General features: G+C 33.9%; 1 protein-coding gene across 1 annotated transcript; it reads right to left on the reverse strand.

Moving 5' to 3' along the window:
- Positions 1-393: 393 nt before the first annotated feature.
- LOC136798252 (uncharacterized) lies at positions 394-17,491 on the reverse strand. The gene is made up of 4 exons (XM_067054832.1): positions 16,293-17,491; positions 15,332-15,830; positions 957-1,106; positions 394-516 (listed from the first exon to the last, which is right to left on the reverse strand). Exons 1-4 carry the CDS (start codon positions 17,489-17,491, stop codon positions 394-396), a joined length of 1,971 nt encoding a protein of 656 aa, XP_066910933.1.
- Positions 17,492-19,107: the final 1,616 nt, after the last annotated feature.

The following is a 19,107-nucleotide window of genomic DNA, read 5'->3' on the forward strand; positions in this document are numbered from 1 at the left end:
TGTGCCCTCGTTTAAGTGTTTTTCTGTCGACATACCTTTTCACCGCAATCAAAAAATCGTCCTTGCTAAAAGCTGTGAAAAAGAAATAAAAATTTACATAGTATTTCAGTCTGATGATTGACAAACTCATAACAGTATTTGACATCCCCCCAACTTCTTATTTTATAAATGATTAAATCAACAGATAAGAAAAATGTTTATAATACTAGAATATAAGGACATTGAAGAGTTACCTGAAATATCTATTGGAGCTGTAACTGGCTGAGGTTCTATTGAAAAAGAAACAATAAATTCAAATATAAACCGCTTCAGAAAATTGGTACATATAAATTAGCTCCAGATTTCATCCAAGCAATACATGCTTGCTTTTCCTAATTTTGTAAGAAAGATATTTCAAATTTTAATACCTTGACTAAAACCATCATTACTCTCTTCAGTATCCTCATTCTCAATGGCATCATGCATCATATCAGGATCTTGCCCGTTTTCAAATATGTCATTGAAAGATCTTGTGCCCTTGAAATTAAAAACATTGAAAACTTAATTATTCACTAGCCTTCATATCTATGATTATGACGTTTGGTTTTATCGTCAACATGAAAAATATGAGCTATCTGATTGACACATATTTCATTTCGGGACAGTGTCTACCTATTGTTCTATTATGCTGATATAAGAAAAATATTCCTTTTCTTTTCCTCTTTCTGACCAATCTTACTCAACATTCGTCGTGTCAATCCAATATGAAAAAGCTTGTGAATTAAAACTGACGAGTAAGCAAATAATATCAATCTTATTTAAAAAGAATCTCTTTAAACAACCTTGTAAACTAATTTGGTACAGATTTGCGATGAATATATATCAGCTTTTGATTTTAGAGTAAAGTCATCATATTGAAAAGCTGTCACCTCGTGTAACACAATTAACACCAAAATTTAGCTTAGTTATCTACTCACCTCTTCAACCGCTTGAGTGGATTGTGGAACTTCACCAATCCTATCTTCCTCTTCTTCCTCGTCCAAACTTACAGTGGCATCAGGGTCAGCATCATTTACATTTACAGTAGCACAATCAATATTGATTGTCTCAGAAGTTGCAGCTGCTACCTGTTTGAAAAAGAACAAGTGAGAGGTAGATACCTGACCTAAAAAAAGCTTCTTCTGAAAATCTGTTTTCTTAATTCAAATCAAAATTCACTTTTAAATAGTTTTAAAACAGTCAAGAATGTTTATAGTTGTATTTAATATGTTATTTTGTATAGCTCATAAGTTATGAAATGAAAAAAAAACAATGTCTTATCACAATAAGATTTACTTAGTTTGCACTTACCTTTTCATAAGCATGAAGTGATAATAGCAAAAGATCCCATAATTTCTGCATTGATTTTCATTATGGAAGAAATGCTTGAATTGGAGTAATATTGAATCAATCAATCACCTGTTAACTTGATCAAAAAAATTGTTTACGAAGACAAAAACATAGTATGTGTGACTATTACAAGTCAAGGATGCTTCAGGATATCGTGTGAAGGAGCCCACCATTTTACCACACCAGACAGTACGGACGAACAGATATAAATTGATGGATCACTACTTTCAAGGTTTGGAAGCCCGCAGTACCATTGGCACTATTTAAAAATTTATGTCATTTTCAATGTTGAAAATATTGGGTTTTTATTGAAATTATTGCAATTGTTTCTGCTGAGTGTTTAGAGTCTGGAAACATTTCTTTTTATATAAATTAGTCAAATAATGAAAATTGTCAGCATTTGTATTTTCTAGTTTTTTCACATTTCTTTTTAGGAATTATAGCATAAATATATTTTATTGGACCTTTAAGAAAATAGGTATTTTTCGAAAGTTTGACTGTTCTTATAAAAAAAAGGCATAAATCCACTTTGTTAAATGCAGCGGGTCCGAAAAAATTTTTGCCCTTTTTTCGAGGATATGTAGTAAAACGATCAGTTATAGAAAATCTCGGTTCAGAAAGGATCCTTTTTCGATAGCTATCTACCAATAGAAAGGGAAATCTCGAACTCAGCAGTGAGTTAGAAGTGAAATCGGTTGTGTATAAGAATTGAGATAGGTTACCCCTGATATCTCAGCAAGTCTGGATGAACGATACAATAGAAGAAATTGCAGTTATAATCTAGATTTTTTAGTTCGAAAACGGTGAAAATATATTTTATTTTATTTTTTTGAATGGATTTGCGTAAAACAATATTTTTCAGCTTTGAAAGAAAGTAATTTTATGTTTTGTAATTATTCATTTCTTTAAGTGGTGTATGCACGGTGTATTTAGGTTTTGTAAATGATACTTTTCAATTTAAAGTTCAGAATAAAAACCATGAAATCTTGCGACTTTTGCGACAGTTTTAGTAAGCACCTGTTTTAGTAAGTGTAATAATAGTAATAATCAAAGGTATGTTGTCATGGTTTCCACTACGACTCGTTTGGTGACCACGTGTAAGCACTTAATCAAAGAATCATCAACGATCCAACTCTATGAACTTGGTTGTAGAATGTTCAGAGTATTGTTTTTAAAGAGCAAGGTTTGTTCTTGTTGTGAAGACTTTTGAAATCATTTTTTTAGAAATTGATTTATGAAAATGTCTTTTCAGAAACAAGTTCCATGACTTACCAAAGGCATGCCGATCTCCATTACTCGAGTAACTATCAGAGAACAGAGAGTATAGAATTATAAACAGCAAAGCAGTATACGTATTGAGATTACCTCTTTGACAATAATTCAAATTATTTTTAAATATTCAGAAGCCTGTAGAATTCCCCATGTCAATATTCAAGCCTTGAGATTTTTAAAAATTTCGAGATGTTCACAAAATACAGGTAAGAAAAAGTGTCATACAAACCTATTTGCAGGAGATAACATACTTGAGAAGGCATCCAGAGCAATGCAGCAAAAACCAGACAAATAATATTTGTTTGAAGTACGAGAACCATTACAAGACCAATGGGTTCAGCTGAAACGCAGAGAAGTGCAGACATATTGTTAGCTTAACTGAAGTTGATTGCCACACAAGACTTGAGAAGTGGTATCATTATTGTATTGTTATTGAGCTTAGTGCAATATTTGAACTGTTTTAAAGCGTGTCAAAATTTATTTGAAGGGTTTTTACTGACTGGCTAGAGTGGCGAGGGAGATTTACGAAAGGGACTCTCTGATTTTTACTTTAAAGACGCTGGAAATGACACAAAAAGATAGAAGGAGAACTTCAGTCAAAATATTCAAGCAAGATATTTTACGTAAGGTTTACAGGTGTTGCCTTTTATCTGGTCCTGCCTCTTTAGGTCGTTATCTCTGGACTAAAACCCAAAAATGTTTAACAGAAAGGCAGCATATACAAGGGACTGACTTTTTTCTTGTTACCCTACCCAGGACTAGCGAAACTGAAATTTGGTACCCTTTTGTATCCTATCCTGCAGAACACCCCGTCCGTTTTTACCCAAGTACAAGTACCAACACAGGATAACAGTCAGTCATTGAGCTTTCTTTATACATAGGAAAACGAGAGATTTTCATTGGTTTACTCATTGGTTCATCATAAATCCAGATGAAGTTCGTAGAATTTTGGTGTTTTCGAAAAATGAGGCAAAGTTTCAAAGGTTTAAATTTCAAAGAAAAACCTTGATATACAACGTTAATCTACTTAACTTCTATACTGGCTGCATACAGTTTGTGTGTAGTACTTGGATCTAAAAGGGTGCTAAATAGGGCGTTGCATTTTGTGATCAATTCAGAAATGTTGCCTTCCTTTGTACAATAGGCCAAGTCGGGAATCTGATTGTAGTTGGTTAAAGACAGTTGTCTTGGAAATAGGTTGTGTTGGTTGTTAGTCGCGAATAGACAGAGAATTTATCTCCACATTTTCTCTTCAGTTTTTACATATGAATTAAAGTATTCTCCATTTTCAGGTAAACTTTCTTTTCTACTCTCAATTAAATGAATGTCAGTTATTACAGTATCAAGGGTTATCATATGTTTTATCAGCATTTCTCAATTTACTGCAACTTGACACAGCCATTTTAAGATGTGGTTCATTTCTTGAAATTAATTTAAGTTATCAGTGTGCCCAATGGTATTGATATTGACAGCAGATGTTTTATTCGAAAGAAATACATAGTAATAGTCATTGAACAAATTTATTCCGTTTGTAATTATTCATGCTCAATCCACATTCAAGTTAAAAGTCTGAATAAATTGATCTCTGCTTTCACAATCTTAAATTGCCCTTCTAAAATGAAAGTGGTTTCCAGAAAGGATTTCCCTTACCAAACAATTTGCAAGTCATATAAAGTTCTTCATTTCCGATAATTTTAACAAAAGTTCATTTTAATTTTTGATGTTTCTCACTTCACCCACAAATAAAATATTAATATATTGTTTTAACTTTTCTTCTTTTTTTTTTTATTTTTCTTCATTTTTGACAAAGCTTTTTATTTGAACCAAATATAAACAGTATAACATAGTCTGAAAATCTTAACAATGAGGAGTGACGTTGTGCAGGGCCAACAATAGTTGTCGATTGTTTTAAAAAACAAAGCAATTTCATAAAATGAGACCTTACAGTCTATCTCCTCTTGTTTAAAATGTAAAGGAGCGAACATCCAAAAAAATGTGTCTGACAAGTCGCATCGCAACACTGTGGTCGGATTGCCCTGAACCAAGCAATAATCATTTACTCCCAGTTGCCCTAAAAACTAGCTATTAAAAATCAAAGCAATACAGCTGAATTGACCATTAACCAAACACCCTGTAACAACTCTTAAAGTAGCATGAGTTCAGTCTAAATTTCTTTCTAAATTAAACTCTCTAAAATATCCTTGAAAAGAGAGAAAAAACTTATTAGAAAAATGAATAAGGCACAGCGAAGATCTTCAATTGACCAACTAACTAATAACTGCCACAATAAGAACAATACAACGGTATGCGAGTTCACAAGATGAATTAATTCTCCTGAGTTCTCTTCACTTTGTATCGAAATCGATGACATCGAAGAGTGAAAATCATTAACAAAATCTTTCAGTCTAAACAGTATCGATAAAATGTTCCGATTTAAGCGTATCATAATATACAGGGGGGATACTTTTAACAATCAAAATTAGTAACTTCTCAAAGACAGAATGAGATCTTTAAAGTTGAAGAACAACATAAATATGAAATAAAAAACAGAATTTACAGGAGAAAAAAATGTTTTGCTTTCAAATTTTTTCTAAAACAGGTAAAAAAGCAGCAGTTAGTATTGATTTGTATTCACTGTTTTCCTAGATTTTCTACTTGACACCACCCTAAATGTCACTTAGTACCATCAAGTACTAACTGATTTTTGAAATTTATACAGGTATACCACCACGGTACTAACCGGCATAATGTCTTGTACTAACTGCTTGACCCCCCCCTTGTAATATAGATTTTTTTTCAACCTTTGTATACCATGTAACCGAACGTTAGCTCTGTGGTGAATTTCAAAATTAAGTAACATGTTTTTCATTTTAGTTGTTTGCTATGGAATGGAAAGCCAGAATTTCGACTGTTGCTTTAAGAACTCTTGACGATTCCAAATTTAATCGTGTTACTTTGCTACCAATAACGGATGACCTGATGAAAGTCAGAAACTACATCAAAGGGCAAATTCCTAAGCTCACTGCAGCGTTGCATGAATCTAAATGCCTTGATGACTGGAGAAGTCTTGCTGAAGTTATCGGGGTGAGACTGTCTATCTTTAATCGAAGAAGAGGCAACGAGGTCTACCAGATGCTCGTAACAAAATTTAAAGATCGAAATCAAAGAAAAGATGCAGAAATTAAAGAAATAAAAGATAACTTAACACCACTTGAAATTCGTCTAATGGAAAGTTTTGTCTTTCACTGGGCGAAATCATAGATTTCCTAACTTGTAAATATAGTGTAAACTCGAACTTTACACTATATTTCGAATGGATTTGGAAAGTCCAATTTTCAATTTGGGAAATATGTTGGAAATTTCATGTTTCATCATTTTTCGACGAACTTGAAATATGATATTTACTATATTTTCAAAATTTGTAAATTTGAACTTTACATTTAATGAAAATGTATCGAAATATGATATTTCGACATATTTCGAAAGAGCTCGAAATATGGTGTTTACTATATTTTCTAAATTTGTAAATACGAACTTTACGTTTAATGAAAATGTCTCGAAATATGATATTTCGACATTTTTCGAACAACTTGAAATACTATGTTTACTATATTTTCAAAGTCTGTAAAATACGAACTTTACAGCCTTTACATTGAATGAAAATGTCTCGAAATATGATATTTCAACATTTTTCGAACAACTTGAAGTACGATGTTTAGTATGTTTTCTAAATTTGTAAATACGTTTTTGTATTTTGTTTAAATAAAGTTCGTAATAATCAAGTGACTAATAATAAAAAGTAAGCTCATAAGAAAATATATGCATAAATAATAGTCAAGAACTATTGCAAACTAGGATAAATGCGAGCCTTTATGCCTTTATCCTATTTAGCCTAAATAGGATAAATTATCCTAACTAGGATTAATATTCTAGCCTATTTAGGATAAAAGCCTATAGTTGGCAATAGTCCTTGACTGCTTAAGAATTTAAAGGGGCAGTCCCTGACCACAGTGAATGTCTTTTTTTGCTTCGATAACCCAAGATGAGATTTTCGCACTCGGTTAGCAAGGCGCGGATATCGAGTCAAAAATCTCAGAATCAAAACATTGCAAATGGCGGACAAAATCCTGCTAGAGTGTCTTCAAAAAATAGTACATTTTTTTGGAAATAACATATCATTACCTTTCGATATGGGATTGGATATTTATGTGAATCGAATCAGCAATATATATTGGACTTTTTTACCAAGTTTGAGAATATATTTCGATGGGATTGTCAAGATATTGCTGGATATACATTAGAGAGTCAAATTTGATGTAATGAGCTAGAATGATGCAAAGTTGGAAATTTCAATTTTTGTGTCTTATCTTTATTTCCTTTTATGAATCGATCTACCACTTATTATTTACAGTTAGCAACATTGAGAAAAAGCAAATCTAAAATGAAAGATAAAAATATTTGGATCACTCAGACAACCTTTCGACAGTGGTTGAAGCTAAAAACCCAACGTACGAGAGAAGGACAAACAATCACTTTGCCCTCTACCTGTTGAACGTATACGTATACCAAACCAACCAACTTAAAGATTTTAGAGACATTTGCTTGACATGAAGAAAACGCTACATCCCCACAACTTTGGACATTAATGATTTGGCAAAATGGTATTAACATTCTATTGAGATGTGAAACTGGTCGAAGTTGAAGAATTGATAAGAAGAAAGGGCAGTACAAGAAATATTTGCTTTGGAATACAAACTCTTACATGGACAATACCTCTGCTCTGGATACTGGAACAAGTTAATGCTTGGTTCTTACATTCATGAGGTCAGAGCTGAGGTTTTGTGGATTTTATAAACTTTTGAAACTTGTGTGATTGTTTTGGTTGTTTTCCTGACGAGATACTGTGAACTTGTATTTGATAAACATTGCATTTTGGCTTGGAGTATGTTTTTTGATGTTTTAACGGCGAATTCATTTCTTGTTTGGATTGTTGTAGTGTTATCTTATAGTGCTCCAATGTAGATAGGTTATTTCAATTTTATTTTTTATCAATTAATTTATGTTTATGTGATAGGTTGTCCAAAAAAGCATTTTCTTGAGGTTTCCATATGTTTCGTCAACATGTGTCAAAACCTATGTCAAAGACATCTATAGAGAGTTACATCAATATGCCAAAAACATTTTGTTCAACCACCTTCACTTCAAGATAGGCCACCATAGAATGAACTTCGATGGGGTGCAAGGCTAAAAGCCACATGAATAGGTTCATCCTATAAAAGGAAGTTCATTCTATGGTGGCCTATCTTGAAGTGAAGGTGGTTGAACAAAATGTTTTTGGCATATTGATGTAACTGATAGACATTTTATACCGTGAGATCAGGTAACTTGTATCAGTGGAGGCAAACATGCTCGCAGCTCTACTCTACCATTTTTGTTTTGAATTAACTTTGTATTTTAATGACCAGCCAAGTCTTTCATTTGAGGGCTATGCATGTATGTTAGCCTCCACTGATGCAAGTTACCCTATCTCACGGTAAGTATTTTCTTTTCTTAACTTTATATAACTTTAAAGAGAAGACAGGAGCCTTTATTGTTGGTGTTATTATTACAAAGCCCCTACTATATATTTTAACTCTGTCGAAGTCATAAAAATTTGAAACCCTAGTGAGAGCTTTTTAAAATAATCTTCATGATTTTCTTGAAATTTTGATCATAATTTTTTATTCTAAAACAAAATCTTTCGTATTAAAAAGTGTTTCTTTTTTTATGTTTACATCTTTTTGTTCAGATTTTGTTATTTTTTTCAGATTTATTTACTTTAGTTTCATTTTCTTTGTATGTTATTTATTTACACAGCAGAAACCTGAAAATTCACATAATGTTCATATGGACTACATGAACAGTCCTTTACATTATCGGAACTAATTTTTGCGGTCAAAGTAATATTGCATTTACAAGCAATTAATATCAGCTGGGCTTAGCAGGTATGAACATTTAGCAAGACTAAAACTTAATTTCTATGAGGTTATTACATTTTAGCTATTTGATTTATTCCAAGGTGCCATTTTGAAACGTTTTGGTGTGATTGGTCTAAGACAAGTTTATATTTTATTATATGTTTTCATTTTATTTTATCTTTTTAAAGATAGTAGATATATATACTGATATATACTGTAATATGTTTTAAAATTGTTATTGCCTTAAAAAAGAAAAGTGTATTTTCATGAAATAGAACACTTATTAGACCCTCCTTCTCTGTTTTCTAAACTCCGTTGTATTTGTTTGCCATTTTTGGGGAGTCTTTTAAAATTGATTATAAATTAAAATTCCTTTCTGTGTAGTTTTTGTAATATGGACTTTTTACAAGATTGTCATCTTACCAGATCTTAACACCTTTACAATTTCACGGGAAATATGATATTTCCATTCCCTGTAAATTTGGTAGAATTCAGATTTGGTAGATGTGATATTTCCATTCTATGTAAATATCCGGAACGTCATCTTACCACATTTACAATTTCATAGGAAATATGATATTTACATTCCCTGTAAATTTGGTAAATATGATATTTCCATTCCATGTAAATTTGGTAAATATGGACTTTTACCAAGATTGTAAATATGTGGAATGTCATCTTACCACATTTACAATTTCATAGGAAATATGATATTTACATTCTCTGTAAATTTGGTAAATATGATATTTACATTCCCTGTAAATTTGGTAAATATGATATTTCAATTCCATGTAAATTTGGTAAATATGGACTTTTATCAAGATTGTAAATATGTTGAATGTCATCTTACCACATTTACAATTTCATAGGAAATATGATCTTTCGAATCGCTCGAAAACCCTTGAAATATAATATTTCCTAGATATTTCCGACTTAGGAAATTTATAATTTCGCCCAGTGTTTGGAACCATGCCACAGACAACCCTTGAAGTGTTTCACTGTGCGAACTCACTGCGATTGACCGAGGCCGCTCCGAAGAGACGCCTCTCCTGACGGAAACTTACAGCTTGACTGTTCACATTAAAGCCTAACATCTAGGTTAGCTATACATCAAAACAGTTTTGCACGAGAAATCGCTTGTGGTTTTCTCAGAGTACATGTACTGAAAATAGTAAAAAAACATTATTTCCACATGGATTTTTAACGTTTTCCAAACTATTCGGAGAAACACAAATTTCCAACCCAAAAAGTCGTGTTTTCCAACCAGCTTTGGAAAATTTTCATTTTTACATTGGTTTTTTTTTCACTTGATTTTTCAAGGGCATTGGTTTATTCTACGAAAACTAAGGGTAATTTACTTTTTCCTAACCAGCTTAAGGTAATCGCTCAAACTTCCAACCTTCAATTATAAAACCAAAATTTCCAACCCAAAAATATTGAATTTCCAACCTTGGAAATCGAAAAATTTTTCCTGTGATAGTTGCACATCCTTGAAAAGATTCTTTTGCAAAAAGATTTTATCGAAATTTTGCTGACAACAGCAAAATTTGGGATTTTTTTTTTTGCAAATTGATCCTTTTAATGATGTGGAAGTATGGCCTAAATTGAGTTTCAAGCCCAAAGGGCTAGAGGCGAATCTCTAACCCTTCTCAGGCAAGAGAAATTGAAGCTACGGGCTAGAACTCAATGGTTTCTACCATTAGCCAACCTTGAGTTATTTAAAAAACAAGTTTCGCTGACGTCAGAATTTTTTGGTTTTTGTGGTTTTTCGCAAAAACGAGGGCGTAAACAATTAGGTAACATCCCTAGCAGTAGCGTAACCAGGAGTGAAGACTGATATGCGTAGGAGAGGAGATTTTTACGACCAAGCACTTATATATTCTCGATATAAAAATATAATTATTGTGTCGTTAAAATTCACTCTCATACGCAGATCAATCTTCACCCCTGGCTACGCTACTGCCTACAACGCAACGATATCATGGTACCCTTCATCTCAAATCATTAGTTTCCGCAGTTTCCACCCTTAGTTTAGAACGCGTTAATTTTTCAAACCATTCAGAGGCGACAAATTGTCGTTTTGATTGCGAGAGAAAATACTAGAATCTGATTAGATGCGATCAAACGAGTTGCAACGAGAGTTGTTTGCAATCAGGCGTTTAGATAAGAGTAGAGAAACTCGTTAAACGGAGGTTAGATATCGCGTCTGACACTCTGGCTAACAGTCTCGCGGCGTTTTAATTCTGCAGTTCAGGTCCTCAAATTCGGAAAAAATACAGAACGTAATTTTGCGATAGAAAGCACTTTCGACAAAAAGACCAAGTTGGGCTAAAATTGAGATTCTCAGGGGATAAGTAATAGTTTGATATGAATTTACAAAAAATTCGCGACAACATTTCGGACACTAGAGAGATGGTTACTTTCTATCTGTTTTTTAACACCTTCATGGTGAAGTAAATCTATTTTTGGTTGTAAAAAATATTTTCACGTCTGTAAGGAGAATGATTGCCATTACTGCGTATTTTTATGCATTTTAAGATAGAACAAAAAGAGTTTCTTCTTGATCGTTTCTCTTAGCGGAGTTTTATTGCGTGATGTGGATAGGGAGAGATAGGAGTTGAAGTATTGCTTGATATATAAATATTCAGCGACTTTATGTTTACAAATTTAGTCTTATAACCTGTGTGGTTATGAAGAGATATCCATCTTCTATCTGGAGAAAATATTTTTCAAGACAAAATTTAACGGTTAACAAAATTGAACACAAATTTCATGGGATAAAAAAAAATTCTTTTCGTGTATTAGGAGGTCAAAACTTCAATACACGACTACTTAGAGTAAACCTGAGCTCTACGTTATTATCAGAAAATTTCGCGTCCAGAAAATTTTGCGAAGCAGGCCATCTGCAGAATTTCGCGTAATTTGATGGAATTTAATTTCGCGAATCGACAAGATTAATTCATTTTGCAGGATTTAGTTTTCGCAAAATCGGATTTCCGCAGACCAAAACAGTGTTAAAATAAGCTAAAAAGCCTGTTTTCATATTCTAATAGACAATAAATGACCAAGAAAATCTGAAAACTGCATCTCATGGGAATTAATTTTCGCGAATGAACCAAAAGATTTTTTTGAAACCATTTAATTTCGCGAATTGAATTATTTCGAGAATTGAAAGTTTATTTGCGAAACTTGCGAAATGTTCTGGACGCTAAATTTTCTGACATTAAAGTACTAGAAAGTCGAATTTCGTATGTTCTATTTCATAAAAGTCAAAAGTCTTTATAGACCAATTACTGACAAATTCAACTCCTCTCTATCTTTATAGCTCCATGGTTTGACATTAGATTAAATACTTTCGTCCAGTTATAAGGAATTGTACCTTTTATAGAAAACTTTCTTTGCAAAACCTACCTTGTGTTGAGCACATACATTATGAGTACTTATGAAGAAAATAATGTAAATTATTATTAGACGGATCACATCAACGAAAATGCTGATTAACAGTTTTGTTTGTGCATCAGAAACCTCTTAGAATTCCGTAGACGTGTAAAACCATGATCTAAATAAAAAGATGCAAAACCCCTTAAATATTGTTTACCTTAAATGAATTAATTTACACAAGTATTATTTTTCGCGAATTTCCAAAATTTTACCGAAAACTTTTAAAATATTTGAATTCATCCTTGTGAAAATTTTTTATATAAAGACATGCTGAATCTTAGACATTGTTTTAAAAACCTCTGTTCAAGATAAAGAACAAAGAGGTAAAGATTCTCTCATCTATACACAACCAAAACATCTTGTCTTCAAGCTTTTTCATTGGTTTTCTGCTCGTTCCTTTGAGATCAGGTTTTGTATTTTTGGAAAAACTCTACTGTCGCGAGATTATTCGAAAAATTTTAAACCTGCGAAAACTTTCATTTACTGTGCTGGCGAAAATAAGCCTCTCGCAAATTAAATTAATTTGGAAAATCTTTTGCAAAATTAGCTGCTCACGAAAATTAATCGGGTTGAAGGTATTATACACCCTGTTTTTTTACTTCTTGGGGAAGTACTTGTTAGGAGTTCAATTTTTTACCCTAATTCTGGCCTCATTTAAAAAACATTTTCACGAAGAATATTCTTATTCCAACGTCTCCGATAATTAGTTACTGTAGAAACAATTTTCTATCCAACTCGGATATTCTCTTTAGTTACCGGAAGTTTATATACAATAAACCAATGATTTATTTCAACTTACACTTTAAGTGTAGAAACTTTTGTGATTTGCCCTTTTAAGAATTTTCAAAAGACATTTACTTTCACAAAAAGTGCCAAAATTCTCGAAAGTCGCAAAACTTTTTGTTCGCGAAAGTCTCTACACTTAAAGTAGAACGTGGGGTGCGTTAAAGAAGACATGCAATTAGAAACTGCCTCAGCCGTAACTCAGTTACGGTTTTCAGTGCTGCCCAATCAAATTTATTCTACTTCTACGTTTGTAGTTGGGCAAAAATGGGTGCTGGGTAATGTGCCGAAACACCCCTCATCCGCAAAACCCCAGTACTCTCGGGCTAAATTTAAGCCATTTATCCCATTCAAATGAACCCTTGACAATACGTAGGACACGACAGCTCGGCATTTTCCATAATAGATAAAAATCAAAATTAATTTAGTATACACGGCTTTATAAGAACCAGTAAATTCTGATTGGCTTTTTCGCTAGCTCGGGGAGGTAATCGATCAAGAAAAGAATTCCAATGCTCTGTTGAATTTGGGATGAATTTCTAGTGTGAATAACTCTTTTGAACGTTTTAAAGGCATGACAATTCCTTTTGATAAAAATTAAGACACCCCATGTCTCAGTGACTCGCGAGAATTTTTTAGCCAAGTGTTGTTTACAGCGGAAATTTCCAAAGATTTGGTGTTCCTCTTTTTCGGGATTAAAGTTCAGTGTAATTTTCCAATGGGGATGAAATTTAGGGTGTTTCTCTCGTCGGGGACGCAATTTTTTTTGCGTCAACGAACGAGTCCTCTATAGGCGGACAAATCTTCTATTAGCATACGAATCCTTTACTTAGCGGACGAGTCCCTATTAGCGAACTTCTGCATCGGGGACGAACTTTTAGTCAATTTTTTTAGTGATGAAGGTAGCAAGGCTGTGACATAGAGGTGTATCATAAGTAAAAATTTCACGAGACTTTAAAGAAAGTTATCCTATATTCTTTGATTCAGTCTTGGTATTGTTTAGCTTGTTCTTAAACATTTGGGAGAGCTGAGCCTCAGATTGTTCTAAATTTGTTCTTAGGTTTTGGTGATATTTAAGCCTCGTGTTTTATAAAGTTGTTTTTATAAAAAAGCGTGTATTAAGATTTATACTTTTCGACGTGTCCAAGATGCACATTGCAAAAATTTTTATGGCGAATATTGTGTATTGTATATTGTATACAAAATTCTGGGTAGCTAAAATCATTTATGGTAAATTCGTATGCAGTTGTTATTTTTCCCATTGAGTTTTTCCCACCCTCTGGACTTTATTAAGACCCAAAGGTCATAAGAAGGGGCACATGATCTGAGGCCTCAAATCCAAATTAGCAACTTTTTTCCTCGGCGACCGAAAACAATCTTGACACAAAATAAAAAAAAACCTAAAAAATTTTCCAAAAATGCCTCCATTGTCGATTTAAAACTGTTGAAAAATACAAAAAATATACTTTGCATCTATTATTTCTACCTGAAAATTTTTAAGCAACCCCATAAGCAACTTTGGGCCTGAATTCTGAAAAAACCCTAAGCAACTCCAGGTTTGACCTCAAAATTGAGGTTGTACATAAAAAATTGGGTATGGCTTTTGTGGAAAAGTGAAGCACTTTCTTGGTAGAAAGTCACGTGACATTATGCATTTTCGCCAGCTTGAGAGATCGGAAAAAGCGTCTGCCTCCTAGTCCTACTTATTTGCTTGTTCTCGATTTTTGAAAACAGTGAAAATGCTAGATTCAATCCATCGGCACGAAACTAAAAAAAATGAAAAAATTACGTTTTTTACCATTTGTACTATAATTAGGGGAGAATCTGGCCTTTATCGTACTAGATTAGAGAAAAATCTGAAATTAATGATTATTTACTCGCACTAATGATTAGAGTTAAATAAATTATTTCATTTTGCCAAAATAATTAATTCGTACTAATTAGAGGACTGATTAAATTAGAAAAATGACATCTAGTAGGCAGCAAACGCTTTTTCCCATACGTCAAATTGGCGAAGATGCATGTCAAGTGACTTCCTCGACATGAAATCTAAAAAGAATCTCCAAGAAAAATTGACAACCGTCCGATACGGGTCTAAACGTGAACTAAAAATGTTTCAAAAGAAAAACACGTGTTATAAAAAATAAGTACACGTGACCTATTACTACAACGTGACGTAACTTTAAAATAAGATGTAATATAATACACTCCCGAGGGACTAAGAACCTAAAATACAATTATATCTTTCTCGTCGACAAATTTGAGGACTGTATCGTTCTTCTTGGAATAGTTTCCGTTTGGTTCATTAAATTCGACTGGATATAATTTCGTTATAGGACGTTTCAATAAAATCTGACGTCCGTTGCTCATAACAGTTACTTCTGCAGCACGGATACGACCGTCTGCGCTATGAATCAGTTTGTTGATTTTTCCCATTCTCCATAGTAATCGTTTCTTGTCTTTATCGTACACCAAAACAACATCATTAACATTAGGTATAAATCACGTACCTTTTTCGTACATTTGCTGTACTCTCTCAATTTAGTCAAATACTCAAATTGCCATCTCTTCCAGAAATGTTCTAAAATTTGTCTAACATGACGAAACTTGTTTTCAAGATTTTCATTTTCGACATTTTCGTCATTCGAATCATCAACATTGGTGGTATAGATATTTCGACCATACAATAACTTGTTTGGAGTTAGAGGATTACTCAAATCGTCAGTATACAAAAACGTAAGAGGTCGATTATTGAAAACATTTTCAATTTCTTTCAATACAGTAATCATTTGATCATAATTCAAATTCGAACGTCGTAAAATTTTCTTCAAACAACGTTTAACACAACGAACCATACGTTCAAACATGCCACCGTACCATGGGGCTTCTTGGATGTTAAATTTCCGGCTAATACCTTTGAATTTAGCGACGGTTTGGAGCTCTTCACTGGTGAAATTAGTTCCATTATCAGAGTATGCCTTTTTCGGACAACCGTACGAACTGAAAAATCTGTTCAAGACGTTAATAGTTCAGCTTGAATGACAACTGGAAACAATATCGAGATACAAACATCTTGTCGTTGTACATGTAATCAATACAACCCACGCTTTGTGCAAGGTTTACGACTCACTGTAAATGTCCCTACAGTAGATCGGACCGGCATAATCTATACCGACTTTCGAATAAGGATAATCTTTGCTGAGTCTTTCACTGGGTAATGGACCTGCATTTTTCGGGTAAGAATATGGCTTACCCTCAAAAGTTCTACAGGTGGTGCATCTCTTAATGATTGTTTTAACAAAATTACGTGGCTTGGTAATCCAGTATTCTCTTCTGACGTAGTTTAAAGTGTCTCTCACTCCATTGTGTTTGACCATAAGATGAGAATCATACACAACGAGTTCTGAAAATTTTGATTTTGGTAGTAGATAGGGGTGTTTTGTGTTGTATTCGAGTTCTGATAACTGTAACCTCCCCTCACAACGCCATAACAAATGTTCATCTTGGCGAAGCCCAAGTTGCAATTTTAATTGATCAAAGTTTTTCAAAGTAGTCAACTTACTTTGTTCATGTCGAATCCATAAACGTTTGGCATCATTTACACTGTTCAGAAATTCCTCTGAACTCACAATTTTATTCAGTTCTTTGTTGTTTATTTTTGATTTCTTCAGTTCTTCTTTGTTGTGTTTCTTCTTTAGTTTCTTGATGTACATCAGCACGAGTGCTGTTGTACGCAGCAGCTTACTAAGTAAGAGACTATACTCACCCTCGACCACGCCCACTGAGGTGTGATTGACATTATACTCACTGTCAACCATGAGGCCTTCATCATTAACTAAATTACTCACACTTGTTAAACGCGTGTGAACCTCTTCTTCTTTAATAGCAGCATCAATATCATAATCAGTAAACTTATCACCGACCTTAAAATTAGGCCAGAGAGACTCATTCAAATTCAAAAAGGCAGGGCTTTTAAACCATAGTTCATTTTCAGTCATTTCAGAAGGTGTTAAACCGCGAGTGTTGATATCTGATGGGTTAAGCTTAGAAGGAATGAGCTTAAACAAAGACTCATTAGAAATAACCTTTCGAATTTTCTTCAAGCGAGACTGGACATACTTTGTGTAAGTTTTGTGGTCACTCTTAACCCAAGTATGCGCGACAGTAGAGTCTGTCCAGAATACAATTTTGTCGAACGAATAAACAGTTTCAAAGCTTCTTTTCACATCGTTAAAAGTTTCAGACATTAACAGTATACCGTTTAACTCTGCACGAGGCATGGACATCTTCTTGGAAGCTGTGGCTTTTGCAGATATAAATCGATATCTACCTGTCACTAAATTGGTGGTCACCTTTTTTGACTTGGTGACAAAACGAAGATACATTGCGGTCGAATAAAAGTTTTCTGAAGCGTCACTGAAGGCATGTAGCTGGGTTGACTCGATCGGGTCATCTGGGTTGTTAACACAATAGTTCCGGTCTATAATGACTTTACCGGCTATAATCAGCTCGTCGATAAGTTGGTTCCACTCCTTAGATAGGTGGTCGGGCAATTGTTGATCCCATTCTTCGACTTGCTCACACGTTTTACGAAACAAAGTTTTCATTTTCACGATAAGAGGGTTGATCAAACCCAGAGGATCATAAACGGATGCGATTGATGACAGCATAGTACGTTTGGTAGCTTCTCGAACAAAGTTTTCAGCAATGTTTCATGTCAAAAACAATTTTGTCATCTTGTTTGTTCCAATCAAGTCCCAATACTTTATCATCAGAAGCGACTTGTTTCTCCTCATCAGGATAGGATTCTTTGACTAATTGCTCAAGTTCTGGCGAGTTGGACTTGAATTTGCGTAAGTTGAAACCACCGGTGCTTAGACATTCCTTAGCTTTCTTGTAGAATGAAAAAGCTTCAGCAACAGTGTTCTTACCGGCGTTTAAATCGTCGACGTGTAACGAAGATAGTAGAGTATCAGCGAATTCTGGGTCGTTTTCGCGAAACGGTGAAATGTGTTTGATAAGCGTAGCAGCGAGTAAAAACGGCGAAGACGTAACACCGAATAACACTCGTTTGATTCTGTATTCAATCAAGTCATTTTGTTCAAAATGTTCAAAGTTAATATTCGAAATATCTCGAAACCACAGGAACCGAACGTAGTCTTGATGCTCTCTAGCAAGTGCGATATTCAGGAATGCTTTTTCAATGTCAGCAACGACTAGATAATTGAGCGAACGAAAACGCATAAGCACGTCTTGGAGCAATGGTGTCAGCGAAGGACCAGATTCTAAAACGTCGTTTAATGATAGAGCATCCTTTCCACTCTTACAACTGGCATCGAAAACGACACGAACTTTGGTAGTCTCTCTCTGTTCGTGAAAAACTGCACGGTGTGGTAAGTAATGAGTTTCTCCGACTTTGTAATCATTAGGTTCGATACGTTCGATAACACCTAACGACTCTTGGTTTTCAAGAATTGACGCGTATTCTTGAAGTAAATCAGGATTGTTCTTAAAAGTTTTGGTTAGATTTCTCAAACGTTTTCTGCAAGTGTTGTAGTTGTCTCCCAACGTATCGATTGATTCAGATTTGAAAGGTAGTTGAACTTCATAACGACCGTCACGAAATTTCGTACTTTCATCAAAAGTTTTTAAAACGTCTGGGTCAGATGGAATTTCATTATTGGTATCATAGATTTGGTGTTGGTGATCTCGAATCTCATGTCTTGGGTCAACGAATTCTGAAGCGACTTTCAAAACGTAACCGAGTTTTGACTCCAAAGCAGTAGGACCATCAGGGCATCTGATCTGTTTGTTACCAATAAAGTTCCAATAGTGCGCTGAACCGATAAGAATGTCTATTGTCATGGGTAAATTACGTGGATTACTATCAGCGAGATCAACGAAGTTCAAAGGTTCACACTGTTCCTTTGCTAAAGAAATATCTTGATTTTCAATCGGTAAACAAATGTCGTTCACGAAAGCTTCGATGTATAAACTTTCTCTATTATCTTTCGACTTGATACACAATTCAACAACATCGAGCTCTTTGACTGTTTTGTTTTGACCAAAGGTTTTGATCGCAACCTTTTGTTTTGCAATTGGTTTTAAACAAAGTTCTTTACACGATTCTTTAGTTACGTAACTGGACATTGAACCATCATCAAATAAAAGTGTAACGTTTTTTGAATGTTTTTCATCTATTGTAAAGATTTCCGCTCGAGCAGTTTTCAAAAGAACCGAATTCACTTTATTTACATCGACAAAGTTACTCGTTGTGACTGGAACA

The sequence above is a fragment of the Clytia hemisphaerica genome, unplaced genomic scaffold (genome assembly GCF_902728285.1).
Source record: "Clytia hemisphaerica strain Z4C2 unplaced genomic scaffold, Clytia hemisphaerica genome assembly, whole genome shotgun sequence".
Classification (NCBI taxonomy): Eukaryota; Metazoa; Cnidaria; class Hydrozoa; order Leptothecata; family Clytiidae; genus Clytia; species Clytia hemisphaerica.

Coding starts and splice junctions, on each gene's coding strand:
- LOC136798252 (XM_067054832.1), bottom strand. CDS start 17,491: ATGCTGTCATCAATCGCATCCGTTTATGATCCTCTGGGTTTGATCAAC. Junction 1,107..15,331: donor ACAGCAAATGTACGAAAAAG/GTACGTGATTTA, acceptor TTTTTCAAACAG/GTAGCAGCTGCAACTTCTGA. Junction 517..956: donor CCACTCAAGCGGTTGAAGAG/GTGAGTAGATAA, acceptor TTTAATTTCAAG/GGCACAAGATCTTTCAATGA.